A 17,232-nucleotide genomic window follows, 5' to 3' on the forward strand; every position below is an offset into this window, starting at 1 on the left:
TCTTGCAATAAGGACGAGATCATCCACATATTTGATATTATTTATGTTTAAACCATTGACATTGATTCCAGTCTCATTGTCTATTGCCTTCTTTACAACTTCTTCTAATATACAATAGGCATGGGGATAATGGGTATCCTTGCATTACTCCTTTTTGGATCTCTATGGGTTCTGTCCTTTGTGAGTGTGTCCTTTTTAATTATTGCATTTGCCCCTTAGAGTAATATTTTATCAGAAATTTTATTATATATTTGTCTATTGCTTTTTCTAGTAGAATTTTAAGAAGGACTTCTCTGTTGATGTTATCGAAAGCTTTTTAAAGTCCACAAAACAACAATATAGTTCTTTATGGTCTTCCCAGCTGAGCTCTGCTAGATGGTGCAATGTGAAAATTTGGTCTATTGTTGAATAGTTTCTTCGGAAACCAGCTTGTTCTATGCCTATCATTTCTTCATAGGTGATTTTTTAATCTATTTTGTATAATTCTTATTAATATTTTATAGGTGTGAGGAAGTAAATTGATTGGTCTGTAATTTCTGCAGTCTCTTTTGTCTCCTTTCTTGTATATTGGGATGATCTTTCCAGTTCTCCAGTCATCTGGGATCTCTCCTGTTTGTAGTATTTTACTGAATAGGGTTGTTAAATATTCTATTGATATGCTGCCTCCATATGACCACAGTTCAGTAGGAATAGTATCAATGCCTGGTGCTTTATTGTTTTTCATCTGTTTTATTGCGTATCTAACTTCTTCTTGTAAAATTTTTGGGTGATCATTATTTTCTTCTTTTGTTGGCATTGTAGTTTTGTTTCCTTGGTGAAAGATAGTCTTAAAATGGTTTGACCAGATATTTCTTATATATTCAATATTCCCAGTTTCAGTCATCTTGTTGTTTATCATTGTTGCTGCTTTTGCTGAGAATTCCTTTGTAATTTCTCTTACAGTATCATGGAAGACTTTTAGGTTGTTTTGTTGGTATGCTTCTTGGCATTTCTTAGCTTTTTCTTCTAACCATTTTTCTTTGGCTTTTTTGCATAGGTTATCAACTTTATTTTTTAGTGCTCTGTATTTTTCTCTATTCTCTTCATTGTTTTATTGGTTTACAAGTATCTTGGCCTCTCTTTTCTCTTCTATGGTAGCTATGATTTCTTGGGTTATCCTATATATGCACTATCCCATATGACGGCTGTTGGATCCTACTTCTTCTCAATCTATACTTTGGATCCGACATGATTACTATTACGATGTTCTTAACAAGTTGATTTCTAATTCAAATATAAAGAAAATTTATATTTAAAGACTGCGCCACTTTATGTCTGAATTAGCTCAAGAATTGAAGAAAAACCAACTCTCAACTACCTTTCCTTTATATGTTGTTATTATATATACTGGCCGAGAATATTTAATTTACTTAATTTATCTGCTTTGGTTCGAATATTTTATGAATGGTGCAGTAAAAGAGATTCAGGCAAAATGCATCTTTTGATTAACAAAAACAAATATTTAATTTTAGAATCACAAATTTGACACTTAAATTCAAATCAGTAATTAAGATATCACAAACATTTTAACTCCTCAGATAAATTCAATCATAAAACTCATACAATGGTAAATCTGTTATCTCTATAATACAGTCTTCTCACAGTTCCTTAAGTTCCAAATACAATAAAAATTGCAGTAACACCTCTTCACAAACAAAAACACTTTTAAATTTACACTTCAGCTAATTTCCGCAATAGTTACTGTTAGTATAGGGAAATTCTAGGATGAAACTCGCACACTTCTCTGTATAGAATTATTAAAGGTTGGAATAATCTTACCGATAATCTTCTTTCTTCATAAACTTACACACAAACATTTTTTTATAACTGTAAACACTTTGAGCAGTATACAGCACTCATTAAAATAAATCTTCTAAGCAATAAATGAATTAATCATCGGTCACAATACACATAAACAAACGTTCTTGCTTGAAGTACTACTGATCACTCATGAGTTAAGGCAATACACAATAATTCTTTAACCTGAGATTTTATATGCACAGTTGTTCATTCCCCCTGCATTCAAATAATTCTTTAGGCACTATAATTCTAAACACAGCTAACAGTAAACTTCAACTTTACAGCCTCTACTATTCTCTAGTAACTTAGTGCTTTGCTTCAAGGTTATTACGTATGTCCTTGAAAGGTCAGCGCTGAAATTAAATCTCAACTCAAGTATCGCTAGTCTGTTTAATAGTCTCTCAGCTGTTTTCCATAGCTATAATTGTTATTCTACAACTTATTAGCTAACTGCTTCTCGACTAGTAGACTTAAATTAGCTGCTTGAGTAACTTGCCGACTCTCTAATATCACACTCTGATTCCCCGAATGCTGAATGCTCCGATTCCAACCGAATGCCAATCTCTCTCTTTTTTCTCTCTAATCTATCTATCTAATCTATATATTTTCAGCGTTCTTCCTTTTTATATCCATTCTTCCCACCTAAATTATTGTCGTGATTTCTTTCTAAAATTCTTTTCCTCACGCCCTGTTCCAAACTCGCGCTCGCTTACTTACGTCTCCATGACAACCAAACAAAATATAATAAAATTGAGCTATTGCATAATGTTAAACTTCTAAAAATAGGAATAAATAGAGAATATTTACATTTCAATTAATGTGCAGTTAAATTATCAAATACAAGTTCTTATAATATTAATATAGTAATAAATAAAATAGCTTAATATTTAATACAGTCTTTTCATTATTAATACATATATCTTTGATTAATTAATTAAATATTAGTTAAAATTAAAGGTAGTTATATGAATATTAAATCGTAAAATAAGTTGTTTACATTAAATAATATTTACAAGTCTAGCCTTTGTGATGGAAGATCATGTTGGATTCTGAAGCAAATAATAATTACTCCAATCTCTATATATTCAGAATCCAGCACTGCACTATATATATAAAATATTATTTATCTTATAAAAACTTTCAAGTTGAAGTGAATTCCTCACACATCACCACAATCAATATTCTCATGAAGTATTGACTATTATGAATTCAAAAACAAATTCAGAATTAAAGGCTCAATAACAACAGCTTTAAGGACACAAAAGGCTTATAATCAAAATTTTATCCAAAAGGATATTATACTTGCAAAGAAATCACATTCTTGTTTAATCCTTTTATGATTAAATCCAAGTATAAGCAAACAAAATTTGCAAGTGAAGTATCTTCTCACATCTGTTTTTGATCTAGATTATTTTAATAATAAGGTGAAGCAACTTCTTACTATTCTTATATGGAAATATATCACTTCTGCATTAATTTAACTTTGGTATCTTCTTGAGTCTGGCTCTCCCTGATGAGACATCAATAAATGTCTAGACAAGTGTGGGTAGTGATCTTTCTTAATGCTTAGCATATGCATATCTGAAAGGAGACGTGCTTTGCAGGGATACTTAGGCAAGAAGTCATCAGCCCAGAAGTGGCCTCTACATGTCAGTATTCTGAAGATACCATAATGCAGGAATGCATGATATAACAGTTTACGTATTGGCTTTCCATAAACAGAAGAGATAATGAACCATTCGAAAAATCTGTGTCTAGGAAAAGCAGATTTATTTGATTTTTTTATTGTAAGGATAATTTTACATATTGAATCAAAACAAGATTAAAAAAAACTCTTCTAAAAGATTATTTCTACTTAAAAGGTTACAAATCAATATTCTACTAATCCACAAAGGCTCTTAATTTAATTTGCAAAACAAACAAAGAAAAGCAATTACGTTAGAGAAAATTGCACTGTTAAAGCTCGTTTTGATAAATTTTCTCTTGCTGCTTCTATAGTTTGCATCATTTTAAAGGATAAGAAAGATATTTGAAAGAAGTAAAAAATGAGCAATCTATGCAGTCTCAGTTGCATAATAAAGAAACGGGCATTATAATTCTTCATATGGAAAAACTGTTAACTGTTTGAATAAGCGACCAAACTCAATGATTAAACATGTCTATTACCTATGCAATGATTTTTACTAAAGCATTAGCCATTTTTAAAATGCTGAAAGAATGAAAAGGGGATGACTGCAAAGAACTTTTGCTGCAGGTAGTTGATAGTTTGACTGCTATAAAAAGCGAACTGGTTGGCATAACATCAAAGAACAAGGTGAAACTGAAAGTGCTGATAGTGAGGCAGCAAAATCTTATCCAGAAAAATTAGAAGAAATAATTAAACAAGAAAATTACTTGCCATTGCAGATTTATAATGTCAATGAGACGGGCCTTTTTTGGAAATGTATACCTGCAAGAACTTACATTGCAAAAGAAGAATCCTCAATGCCAGGTTTTAAAGCATCAAAAGATTGCATCACTCTACTATTAGGAGGAAATGATGCTGGAGATTGCAAATTAAAAACCTTAGCTGTGCATCGATACGAAAATCGAAGAAGCTTAAAAGAAATTAATAAAGACACTCTTCCAGTAATATGGAAGGCAAATAAGAAGGCTTGACTCATGGGTTCCCTATTCGAAGAATGACTTATGCATCACTTTGTTCCAGAAGCGAAACTTTATTGTGAGAAAAACAAATTCCGTTTAAAGTGCTCTGATAACTGACAATGCACCTAGCAATTCTTCATCAGTAGCTTACATTTTACCTTAATGTAAAAATAGTGATTGCGATGTTTAAAGCACATATCTCAAAGAGAATTTTGAAATGTTAATAGAAGAAACTGATAAAGATTGAAACTTTTCTATCGAATAGTTTTGGAAGAGAATTAACATTTTAGAAGCAATTCAGGTAACGCAGAGCACCTGGCATAAACTTTGTCCCCATTTTAATGATAATTTTGAAAGCTTTAAAGACTCAACAAAGATTGTGAATTCTGAAACTCAAGCAATCTTAGGTATGCCTAACCAGTTGCAAATGGAAATTTCAGAAGGTGATGTTAATGAGCTGCTTAAATCTCACACTATGGAACTCTCACCAATGATCTCCTTGAATTAGAGGAACAAGAAAGAAATGATAAAGAAGATAACGAATATGAAGCTCCAACATGGTTTTTTCACTTTAAAAGGCCTAGAAGAAAACTTCTCGAAAAAGCACAAGAAATCTTTGAATCACAAGATTCAGACTTTGAACAATTTAGTAAATTTTCGCATGAAATGAACAATACTTCTGCTTGCTGTTGAGCTGTTTTAAACAAAAACCAGCAAAAGTAAACGAAGCAGATGACACTCAAGGCCTTCTTTGGGAAAAAAAAAAAAAGATGCACTGAAGCTTCCTAATATAAATTTACTACCTCGACAGTTGCCGATTCAACCAGTGATATAGAAATGAGTTAATTTTTTTTTCAAAGAATCTTTTTTCATTTAAAATTCTCATGTTATTTTTTAAATTTGTAAATCTTTGGCAAGTAAAGTCTTTTTTTTATCATCATCAAATTCCTGACATGTACCCTCAAGGAGTGTACAGGATATGATAGTACTACATGAAAAATTTACATCATTACTAAATTCCTATCTATAATTTTCCTCCAAATCAGTCTGTTACTTGTCAAGACTCCAACATTATCAGATCTTATATTTCTATCGTCTAAGGCACTTTGTACCGTATCAATGCACCTATATCTTGGTCTTCCTCTGTGTCGTTTTCCTGCCAACCTCGCAGAGAACACTTGTTTAGCTAATCTTTCCTTGCCCATTCTGTTTAAGTGACCATACCACCTGAGATTAGCTCTGCTAACACATTCCTGGATGCTGACAATGTCTATTTCTTTGCTAATATCCTCGTCTTTTAATATGATATTGCCATTGATGCCATCTGTTCATGCCTATAATCTTTCTCAGGACTCTCATATCTGCAGTCTCTAGTCTTTGGACAAGTGTTTTACTTCTGACCCAGCTCTTAGATCCATAAGTTAAAACTGGTTTGAATGTCTTGTATACAGCTAATTTAGTGTTCCGACTAATTTCTCATTTATTCCATATGAATTTATTCAATTGACTTCCTACCATACCAGCTTTGTCGATTCTGTTGTCTATTTCCATATTTAATTTACCATCTTCACTAAAAATCGTGCCTAAGTAGCTGAAATGTTTTACTTGTTCCCTGTTCACAACACAGTTGACATTTTCAACAATTCTACCTATTTTCATTGTCTTTGTCTTTTTAATGCTGACCTTCATATCATATCTATTACGAAAGTTATTCAATTTAGTCAGGAAATCTTGCAAACTTGTAGCGGATTTATTTAGAAGTATAACATCATCTCTGAATAAAGCAAAGAGCTGACATTAACATCTCCAATTTTGATATCAGGTGTAATACCACTTTCTTTCATAATGTGATTCATATAGATAATGAATAACAGAGGGGATAATGTACATCCTTGTCTCACACCAGATTTAACATTAAACCACTTTCTTGTACTTCCTTCAATTCTAACTGCTGACTTACAACTCAAATAAAGACTAAGTATTGTTTGATATAATGCCCCATTGATACCATATAAATGTAGCATATTGAATAGCTTCTCTCTTGGCACCTTATGATATGCCTTTTCCAGATCGGCAATACTTAAATACAGACCTTTGTTATATTCCCATGATTTTTCAACTATTTGTCGTAAAGTGAAGATCTGATCCTGACAGCCTCTATTTGGCCTGAATCCAACTTGTTCTTCACCAAGCTTTTCTACCACAATTCTTCTCAACCGTTTCTTAAACATACTTGAATAAATCTTGCCAGGAACACTCAGTAGGGAAATACCTCTATAAATCTCACATTCAGTTTTATTTCCCTTTTTATACATAGGTGCTATGAGAGCTCTACTCCAATTATCGGGAATTCATCCCTCTGTCCAGGCCTTCTGAACTATGCAGTGCAGTCACTGTAAGACTTTTATACCACCATACTTCAGCATTTCTGGTTGAATATCATCTACTCCTGCTGCCTTTCCACATTTTAAGCCTTGGATGGCTTTTTCTACTTCAAGTATGAATATGTATTCCTGACTGTATGCCTGTTGAGTGTTTTTTACCATTGTGCTATCACTTGCTCTGACTCATCTACCACTGGCACTTTTTTTTTTACTTATACTCCCACACCACCAATCCCATCTTTAAATGTTCCTACTGACAATATCGTCACTCACATTCATATCATTCATACTAGCTTATTTACCATTCTCCTACTGTTCCACTGTCTTTTGCATCTTTTTCTGTCTTACTTTCTCTGTGTCATTCATTACATTTGTGCACATTTGCGACTCCTGACTTTCACAATGCTCATCACTTGTGTCATTCATGCTACCATCAATTTCTTTTTTTCATCAGGCAAGTGATCTGATGAAAGAAGAAATTGACACATTATCACTCTTCACCATCAGATAAGTACCAATTCTTCTTGTTACATTCTCCCTACTCTCACCCTCAATCAACAATACATCACCAGACATTAACTCCACATCACACATATTCTCTCCACAATTTCATAATTTATCCATATAACCCGAGTACATATAGCACACCTCATAATTCACAACAACTAAAATCAAATTTAATTAATGAAAAATTAATGAAGCTAATGAGATTATTCAGTTAATGAATGCTCACTTTGCTAAGATATATAACCAGGTGAATGTAACATGGTTCAAGTGCTACTGCTACATTGGATGAAGAGTTAGAGGTTCATGAAAATGAGGTTAAAGAGCTGTTGCATAACATGGATAAGAATTTGTCTATAGGGACAGATGGAATATCAGCCCGTTTGCTAAAGGAATGTTCAGCCGAATTGACTATGCCTTTCACATGTTTGTATAACTTGAGTCTCAGCTCAGGAATAATACCACAGAAATGGAAGGGACATATGATAGTTCCATTGTACAAGGGTGATGCAAAAACTGATGTGTCTAACTACCGACCCATCAGTACCTCTGGTGTGTTAGTGAAGATTTTAGAAAAGTTGGTAAGAACTTGCATACAGAAATGGGTAGCCAAACAAGCTATACTCTGCAAGGAGCAGCATGAGTTTACTAAAGGAAGGTCATGCTTTAGCAATTTGCTTACATTATATTTGCTTATAGGATACCACACGAAAGGCTGTTGCATAAACTGGAGAATATGGGATTGGAATATAAACTCTTGACTTGGATCAGGGGATGGTTGACAGACAGACAGATATCAAAAAGTGGTATACAGAGGGTATGAATCTGCCAAATTTAAGGTGACCAGCAGTGTATATCAGGGTTCGGTCCTTGGGCCATTATTGTTCAATGTGTACATTAATGACATCAGGCAGGGTCTAACATCAGATGTGCAATTGTTTGCCAATGATGCAAAATTAGGCAGTACAATCAGAGATGCTACTGATATTCAGCACTTACAAAATGATTTGAATAGGCTGGAAATTTGAGCAAATGAAAATGGCTATCAGTTTAATGTTAGTAAGTGTAAAGTTATGCATTTTGGCATGATTAGAGTTCCAGCAGAATATTATATTAGCAGGATTATGCTACAAGAAATTGAGGAGGCTAGGGATCTGGCATAATGGTGGATAGGAATTTAAAGTTCAAAGGTCACATAGCAAAAGTTGCAAATACAACTCACAGGATAATTGGAATGTTGAAGCGAACCTTGACATGTAAGGATAAGGAAGTCATTTTGCTTCTTTATAAGGCCTTGATACGGTCACATCTGAATTATTGTGCTTAGATTTGGTCTCCTGAGTTCCAGGAGGGGGATAAAGAAGCTGTGGAAAAGGCGCAGAGAAGGTTACAAAGATTATATTCAGATTATTAGGACAGATTGAGAGTATGTGGATTACACACTCTGGTTAACAGGAGAAAGAGGGGGGGGGTGATAGAGGTATATAAAAACTTTTGAATGGGTGCTACAGGATATCATCTGATGAAATTTTTCATTATATGGAAGGTGGAGAGAGCACATGGGGCAACCAAAGAAGTTAAATTTATTTGCAGTCAAGAAAGGGGGTATGAGCTAGGTTGTTCTCCCAGAGGGCAGTGAGGGAGTAGAATAGTTTGCCTTTAGGGGTAGTGAGTGCGTAAATGAATTAAAAGGAAGGAATGACAGCTGGTTTGGGTGATTTATAGCTTTCCTCGATGAGTCCTTGACTCCCTGCAGGTCTCAAACAATAATAATAATAAAAAGGAGTAATTTTGTTGAATTTTTTTTTTAAACTGGCCATCAAGTACTCTAGCAACAAACAAAAATGTCATATAGATTAGAGGGATGATAATGTGTATGGTTCTCTCTAGGGACATGTTATTATGTCCACTCAAATATCCACATGTCCGCTTGCGTGGACATATTATGTCCACACAAATACACAAATATCAGAGCACACATGGTATTGCTTTAAAGAGTAAATCAGGTCTCATCAGTAAATAATACTGACCCCAATGGTCTTGGGTCCAGTTGAGGCAGAGTCTGGCTTGTTTCAAACATTCTCTCTTGTGGCATGGGGGATAGGGGTGCAAAGACTACCAGTCTGATTAACATACAGACCTTCAAGAAACCAGCACAGCAGAAGTAGATACCAATGTTCCTTTAGTCAATGCAAGATCAGATCACAGCTGATTTGAGGTTTTGGTGAGTAGATAATTGAAGATACTCACTGTGGCTGTAGCCCATGGCCTTCCTTGACTGTATCTCTGGGATGCTCTTTGTGACTGTTGAAATTGGTTTCACAGTTTGCGAACCACAGAACAATTCACATACAGCTATCTTTTTTTATGCAATGATCAGTTTTTATGTTACCTTTACAGTACTTTTTATGTTACCTTTTTCAGTACTCTTTCCTCCATTTCCAAGTTTTCTAAACAGCATCCAGAACATTTTTCTACCTTTTCATATTTTATCTTCTATATTTTCCCCATGACTTTAATTTAGTTACTTTCACACTAAGCTAAGTTTTCTTACATAAAACTATGTGTTTTCTGTTTGTTACAGTATATCCTAAGAAGGTTTGTTTGTTTGTTTATTTATTTATTTTCTGGGATTTTGAAAGAAAGTTCTGTTTTTTAGCTGCAATGACACTATAATTATTTGTTTTCCCTACTCATGATGTACACACACAAATAAACATTTCAACAATTTAGGTACAATTTTTAGCAAATATGACAATCAGGACTTGTCAGGAAAAAGGTTATAAACATGTTGGGAAATCAGAAGAATAAATCTGGAAGACAATGTTCAAACTCATCTGAACTTATGGAAAAGAAATTAGGCGAAAAATGATGTAGTTGTGGTTTCTGATGATCAGAAACTACAAATACGACAGATCTAAGAAAAATTGGAAGAGTGAACAGATGCATAACTGGCATAGTTAACATCACCAAACTTAATATGTATCCTCATGAGGGTGTACAGCAGTAGTTGCAAAAGTGGTCGATATAACATTGTTAGGGGTTGATTCGGGCTCAGGGGTCGATAGAAAAATATAAGACATCATTGTACGGGTAATATTTAATTTGGTTAACTCGGATTACCTCCATCCTGAATGACAATGCAATTAAGAGTGAATTTTGGGAACAGTGACATAAATAGGACCTGTAAGATGGAGCAAGGTCATGAATATAGTTACGGAGGCCAATCAAGTAGGCCAAAATGACGTATTTACCAATAAACGGATGTCGGTGGTTCCCGCCTGGCCAGCACAGGGAAGCAAGATTGCAGCACGTGCACGGCTGCTTATTTACTTATACATATTCGATCCCAGTCTCATTTTTGCGCATCGACATACAAGTGAGCGTTAATGTTCTAAAATTCATCAACATACACGTTATGTAATATTAAAATTACGTAATAGTAAAATAGAGGGGGTTGATAAAACGTCAAGAAACTCTTGAAGGGGTCAACGGTCAAAGAAGTTTGGCGAACCCTGATGTACAGGATATCATAACAGTACATGATTAAGTCTGTGTTATTAATAGCTTCATATCAACAATTTTCCTCCAAATTAATCTATTATCTGTCAGGTCTCCATGGTTGCATGAACACTTTTTTTTTTTTTCTAAACTGTGTCAATCCATCTATATCTTGGTTGTCACCTGGGGTTTTCCCCCTGCCATTCTGGTACCAAACATGTATTTTGCTAATTTAACTCTCCTATTCTGTTTAAGTGACCATACCACCTTAGATTAATTCTGCTTACCTGTTCTTGAATGCTAACACATCAAGCTCCTTCCTAATATTTTTTTTTTTTCAGTATGAGTCTCAAATTAATGCCATCTGTTAATACTATTAAGTTTTCTCAGAACTTTTATGTACATGGCCTTTGATTACCTACTTTATTTCTAATACAACTCTCAAATACAAAAGCTAAAATTGGTTTGAAAACTGTCATTATGCTGTCTATTTCTCTCTTATTCTGTGTAAATTTAATCAACTGATAAGTCCTGTTTGTTTACAATCTTTATCCAAATTTCATTTGTCATCACAGTTAAAGTATTTCAGTTGTTCTATAGGTCCAATGAACGTGCAGCTGACATTTTCTGTTTTCCTTCTTATTTTCACAGCTTTCATCTTTTTATTGATAATTTTCAAACCAAACTTTAAAGATTTTCTGAAGACTTGCATTAAATTTATGGAGTAAAACATCACATAAATAGCTGAGCTGAATATTTCTGATTTTGATATAATCTTTAATGCTACTTTTCTTCATAATGTGATCCATATAGATGATCAACAACTGAGAAAGTGTAGGTCTTTGCCTTATACCTGATTATACATGAAATCATTTTCCAGTATATTCTTCAATTCTAACAGCCAACTTGCAACTTAAGTATAGGAATACAATGTTCTGTTTACACTAAATAACAGCATTTTTCTTACCACTTAACACAGGCCTTTTCCATATATATAAAACTTCATTAGAAATTACTGTTATATTCTCATGATTTCTCTGATCGTGGTAATCCTTATTTGGTCTAAAATCTGCTCATTGTCCCAAATTTCTCCTTCACAATTTTTCTTAGCCTCTTCTCACGTATGCTTGCATAAATCTGAACATTCAATACAGTAGGTCCTCTAATTCTCACATCCAATTTTCATTTTTTTTTTTTTTTTTTTTTATAAATAGATACCATTATAGCTATACTCATTAATCTGGAATTTGGTCTAATGAGAAGGTCTTCTTGAGCATTTGTGGTGAAATTTCTACTCCATACTCCAGCAGTTGCTTTTCCACATTTCAAATTTCAGATATATGTTGGGGGGGGGGGCTTTTTTTTTTGCACCTCAAGTATTGCTATGTACTTTTGATTGCTCTCCTCTTGATATTTTTTACCACTGTTCTCTCAGAGCATGTATCATTTAACAGTTTTTTTAAGTAATTACTCCAGACAAAACTGAAAGCTGACAATGTCAGGTTTCAATGTATGAGCAGAGCTAATCTGAGATTGTGTGGTCATTTAAACAGAATGGGAAAGGAAAGTTTAGTAAACAGTTGTTATATGCACTAATTGTAAAAAAGACCAAGTGGATGGATACAGTTAACAGTGTTCTAAAATCAAACAGCAAGATCTGGGAATACTAGAGATTTGCAAATAAATTAATTTGAAAGAAAACTGTTGATTGTGAGTAATGAACTCAATTGTGTAATGCTTAATATTTCATATTTCATAGTATATTAGACAATTATGATAATGGAGATTTATCATAATTGTCATTATCTTTTATGTACAATAAAGTCAAATCTAAGGTGCTTCTAAATTTGATTAAGCCCTTTGAAAAATGTAAACAATATTTCTAAAAATCATAATGTAAAATTTGTATCCAACACAATATTACCTGATTCCTATTCCATTTCCTTCAATACTAAGAGCTGCTGCATAGTTATAAGACTGCCAATTCTGCTTCAAGGCTTCTACAGGACCAAACATTCCTCCATATTCATCTCCAAACTTATCTCCAAAATCCATGCTTGGATCCAAAGTTGGCTTGCATACCCCAGGAATGCTCTTTGCAAAATTTTTATCATCTACTGATGGCATTATGTGGATAGCTAATGTGTCCAAAATACTTGTAATATGCTTATCTTTTTGATTATAACCTACAAAAATAAAAATAAAAACTAATTTAATTCTTCATCAATTGTAATAATCAATTTTATTTTGAAGTAAAATCAATGTTAGTGCTTATTTGAAAACAAATATCCAACTGTTTCATGTGAATGTAGGTGACCTACAGTGGCAGGGATTAAATTTACTAAAGTTATAAAACAAGCAAGTCTTAGCTAACCGGTCTCAGGCTAGTTTGTTGGGAAGGGTGGAGTTTCCAACAGGGAAAAACCCTGCCATTTCCACATGAGATTGACTAACTCATATTCAACTAACAAGCCTTTATAATAATGTTCTTGCATCCTAGATGGATATTCAGAGGAATGCTCAACTAGCTAGTGATTTATGTTCCACCATTATTTGATATGAGTATCATTAATAGCAGATCCAATTTATGACAAATTGTTACTTATGACATGTGATATAATATAACACTTATGATACAATATTTTAAATTATTGCTATGCTTTCAGATTTTAAAAAAAAAACGCATACTGAAAATGGGAATACAATCACCTCTAACACATACACTTTTTTTTATGAATTACATAAGTATGCCATACAAAAAAAAAAACTTTTAGTAAAATAGTAAATAAGTTGCTTACCAATCTAGTTATTAGGAATATACTGTTCAGTTAACGAACAAAAATTTGAGACTTAATAGAGACTTGATATAGCTTTAAAAAAGTTCCATACTTTCCCAGAGAAGGGTTTATCTGTCAGCCAACCCACACTACTAATGCTATTGTAAGGTTAAAACTTTTAATGAGTGGAACTCAGGAAATCCACTCATTTCTTAAAACAAACTGCACAATAGTTTCAGATGAAGTGTGTTAGATCTTGAATAAGGACCTTTTCATCAAAAGGATCATTCATTCAAGATTTAACAAGAATACAATAATAACCAAGAAATACTTGTACTGTTAGTAAAAAAAAAAAAAAAAAAAAAATCAGCTAACGCCTTTTTATTCCCGTATACAGGGAGTAGGCGAGGCCATTTAGCCCTATCTAACTTTTGGAGACTGAGTGGGCAGTTCAATCTCCACTGGTACCAATCAGAGATAGATGGCCCAAGGCTATCACTAATTAAGCGGTACTCAGTGAAGAGAGACGGCTCAAATGTGCTGCCATCTTGTGGTCCCTAACACAATATATTTAATGTCTGAAATAATGTGGGTTCTACGGTCGATTTTCTTGAGTTTACAGGACGAAAAACCCGAGTTTCCGGGAGGAAAAACCTGCTTGCCCGTGCCAGAGATCGACTAACTCGGGAACCGGTCGAAAAAAGGCTTAGAAAAATTTCCTCTAGTCGCCGACTAGACTCAAAACCACGTCTTCCGCAAAAAGCCACATCCACTGTTAGTAAAGAAACAAATTGTTAATAGAGAACATAATTGAATTATCTTAAAATGAAGTACAAAAAAAAGGGGGAAATTTGTCTGTCTAGATAGAAATATTGTTGTTTGAAAACACTAGTAAGAAAAAAATACACTATGCAAAATGTATGTCAATGCAAACAAAAGTCCAAAGGTTGCCTGTGAGTTACTCACAATAAGCATAACGCCCGAAGCGAAGGCATTCATGGAAAGTAAATTGAACTCGTGTTCTCCGAAAAGAGCACTCTTGAGGAAAAGAGTTGTGACTAAACAACTTAAGAACCAATAGGAAGGCACCATGAAAAAACTTCTGCAGCAAAAAGAGGGCGCAACAAGAGACAACAAATGCAGGTTCGCGCGGGTTTTGACTCCCATTCTTTTTGTTCCTGTTTCATTTGGACCCACAATGCTGACCAGCGGAAGGGAATTCTATGGCATCGGCCGGCAAGTTTCTCCCCGTTGCTGACTGGCGAGTATCATGGAAGCTGTACACGAGATGGCACCGTCCACCGACTCAGGCCATTGGTAGAAGTGCTACAGGAATGAGACAACGGAAAGTTCCTCCAGGGAGACGGGCAGTCAGACGATAGTGACCAGCGTTGCCCAGCAGAGTGCAGAAAATGGTTGTACGTGACGAGCGAAGTGACCTCCACGTGGATGCAACCCACTGAAGCAGTAAAGTATCTAACAGTAAAGGAGGGACAAAGGGGACATGGTAACCTCACACAGCAGTGGTAATGTACAGAATTTTCTTATTTTATTAACAATTAGCATTAGAAGAAAAGGGTGAATTAATTTCTACTTGGAAGAAAAATGGACAATTGCCTAGAGAACTTTTTGAATGACTTACATGCATTGTAACTTAGCTCAATTGGACTGGTAATCGGAGGACTTAAATTCTTGTGCGAGACCTAATTAATGTGGTGGGGTCTACGTTAGCATTTGAAGTTAAAATTGTAAACTTGTATTTTCCCATGCTAAGTGTGTTTTAATTGACCAGAGGATATGAGTTATATGTTCATTAACTAGAGTGTTCATTTATGATTGTCAGTTGATTTAGTATAGGCTGTTATAAACATATCAAAAGCTGTGATAAGCTTTGATATGTTTAAACCTAACTGTAAACTCATTAGATCTTTAATAAACATATTTTACTATGTAAGCCTGAGTTCTGCCTGAGCATGAGACTAATTTACCACTCATAACAATTTGAACTTATGCATAAAGGGAAGGTAAAGAATAATTAGAAAGGATAGGGCCATGACTGCAAACTGAGAGCTCTACAGATGCTATATATATTTAATGAATTTAGGTGGCAGTTAGAACTCTGGGAAAGTTTCTCTGAGCAAGAATTCTTCTGTCCTAGGATTCTGACTGGCGCAGCTGGAACAAACAAATTTGTCAGAATTCGAAAAGGAGACGGACCCAGAGAGATAGACTGGAGATCTCATTCTTAGTTGGCACAAGAGGGGGATAACAGTAACATAGATTTAAAGAAAAACCATGACATAACAAGTGGAACACTTCCTGTAAAACAATTCTCTTCAGTTGTAAAGCTAATATAATTTGCACATCAGCATGAAAATATAAGTACTGCCATTTTCTGCTTATTTGAATTCTTTTATTTGAATTAATTCTTATTTGTTTTATTTGCTTATTTTATTTCTAATTTTTCCATTAATAGCAAAATAAATGAAAATGTATTAAAAGCAGCTGAGTCATGGACATGTTGTTCAGTTTTCCAACCTGGCTGGCTGAGTGGTTAGCATATCTGCTCTCCAGCTAAAAGGCTGTGGGTTTAAATCCTGCTGTGGGCATGGATGTTTGTGACTGTCTGTGGAAAATGGTGGTAGTTGGTAGTAGATGGCGTTGGTGTAATTGTGGTCAGTTGGTGGAGACAGATTTGTGGAGCGGGTGCCCTCCCTTGATGAGTCTTTGGACTCCCTGGAGGTGTTAAAAAAAAAACTCATTATTTTAAATAAATATTGGCGATATTGCTAAACATTATTGGTGGTATTTTCTTTATTTTTGACTGTTGTTTAATTGTGACTATTATGTGATACTGTTTTAAAAAGCATTCTATAATTATGGTACAGATGAGTACAGGAAAACTGGAAGCCAAGACTTCGATGTTGGATGATATTATTATACAGGATTTAGTGGGATGTAATGTGCATTTAATGTATTCATTTGTGGTACGAGAATGAGAATGGAGAGTGTGTGTGTGGGGGGGGGGAGTGTTTCATAAGCAAGTGCAAAAATGTGAGTCACGTTGAGAGCCAAAGAATGAAGTGCCTGATATTAAGAAAGTAAGTCAGAATTGTGAAAGTGTTCTGAAGAGTGGTTTGATTTGATTTTTTTTATAGTGTAAAGACATCAAAGGTCATACTGTGACAGGACACAAGGTAACAGGAGTACATATGGTAACTGGTTAGTAGGACAATCATAAACATCCATGCCTTTGGCAGGATTCGAACCCACAGCTTCTTGGCTGGAGAGCAGATATGCTAACCACTCAGCCAAGCAAGCTGGCAGAGAATGTGGTAGAAGCAGTGAGTTATAGTGTAAGAAAGAGAGTGAAGGAATTGGATGATTAGGTGGCAGGGTGGAAAGAAATAGTATGCTTATGCAGACTGCTTCACAGGACAAAACATGAGCTTGAGCGACTGGAAAAATGACTGTCATGTAGAACAGCATGAAGAAGAATGGGGAGGGGGGGGCGAAATGGAAAAGTATAAAAGTGCAAGAAACTGGGAGTAGAGAGAAAGCATTGTAAGAGGATTCAATGA

The 17,232-nt window shown here is 34.5% G+C and overlaps 1 protein-coding gene across 1 annotated transcript in view; it reads right to left on the reverse strand.

The window, feature by feature from the left end:
* LOC150093582 (carboxypeptidase D-like) overlaps positions 1 to 17,232 on the reverse strand; it is a 506,393-nt gene that overhangs the window by 234,303 nt on the left and 254,858 nt on the right. The window contains exon 12 of the mRNA XM_090413049.1: positions 12,799 to 13,060. Coding sequence (XP_090269175.1) covers positions 12,799 to 13,060 — 262 coding nt within the window. The remainder of the gene's footprint in view (positions 1 to 12,798; positions 13,061 to 17,232) is intronic.

The sequence above is a fragment of the Typopeltis vanoorti genome, chromosome 23, assembly GCF_054136105.1.
Source record: "Typopeltis vanoorti isolate ZY-2024b chromosome 23, IOZ_Tvanoo_1.0, whole genome shotgun sequence".
In the NCBI taxonomy this organism is placed as follows: domain Eukaryota; kingdom Metazoa; phylum Arthropoda; class Arachnida; order Uropygi; family Thelyphonidae; genus Typopeltis; species Typopeltis vanoorti.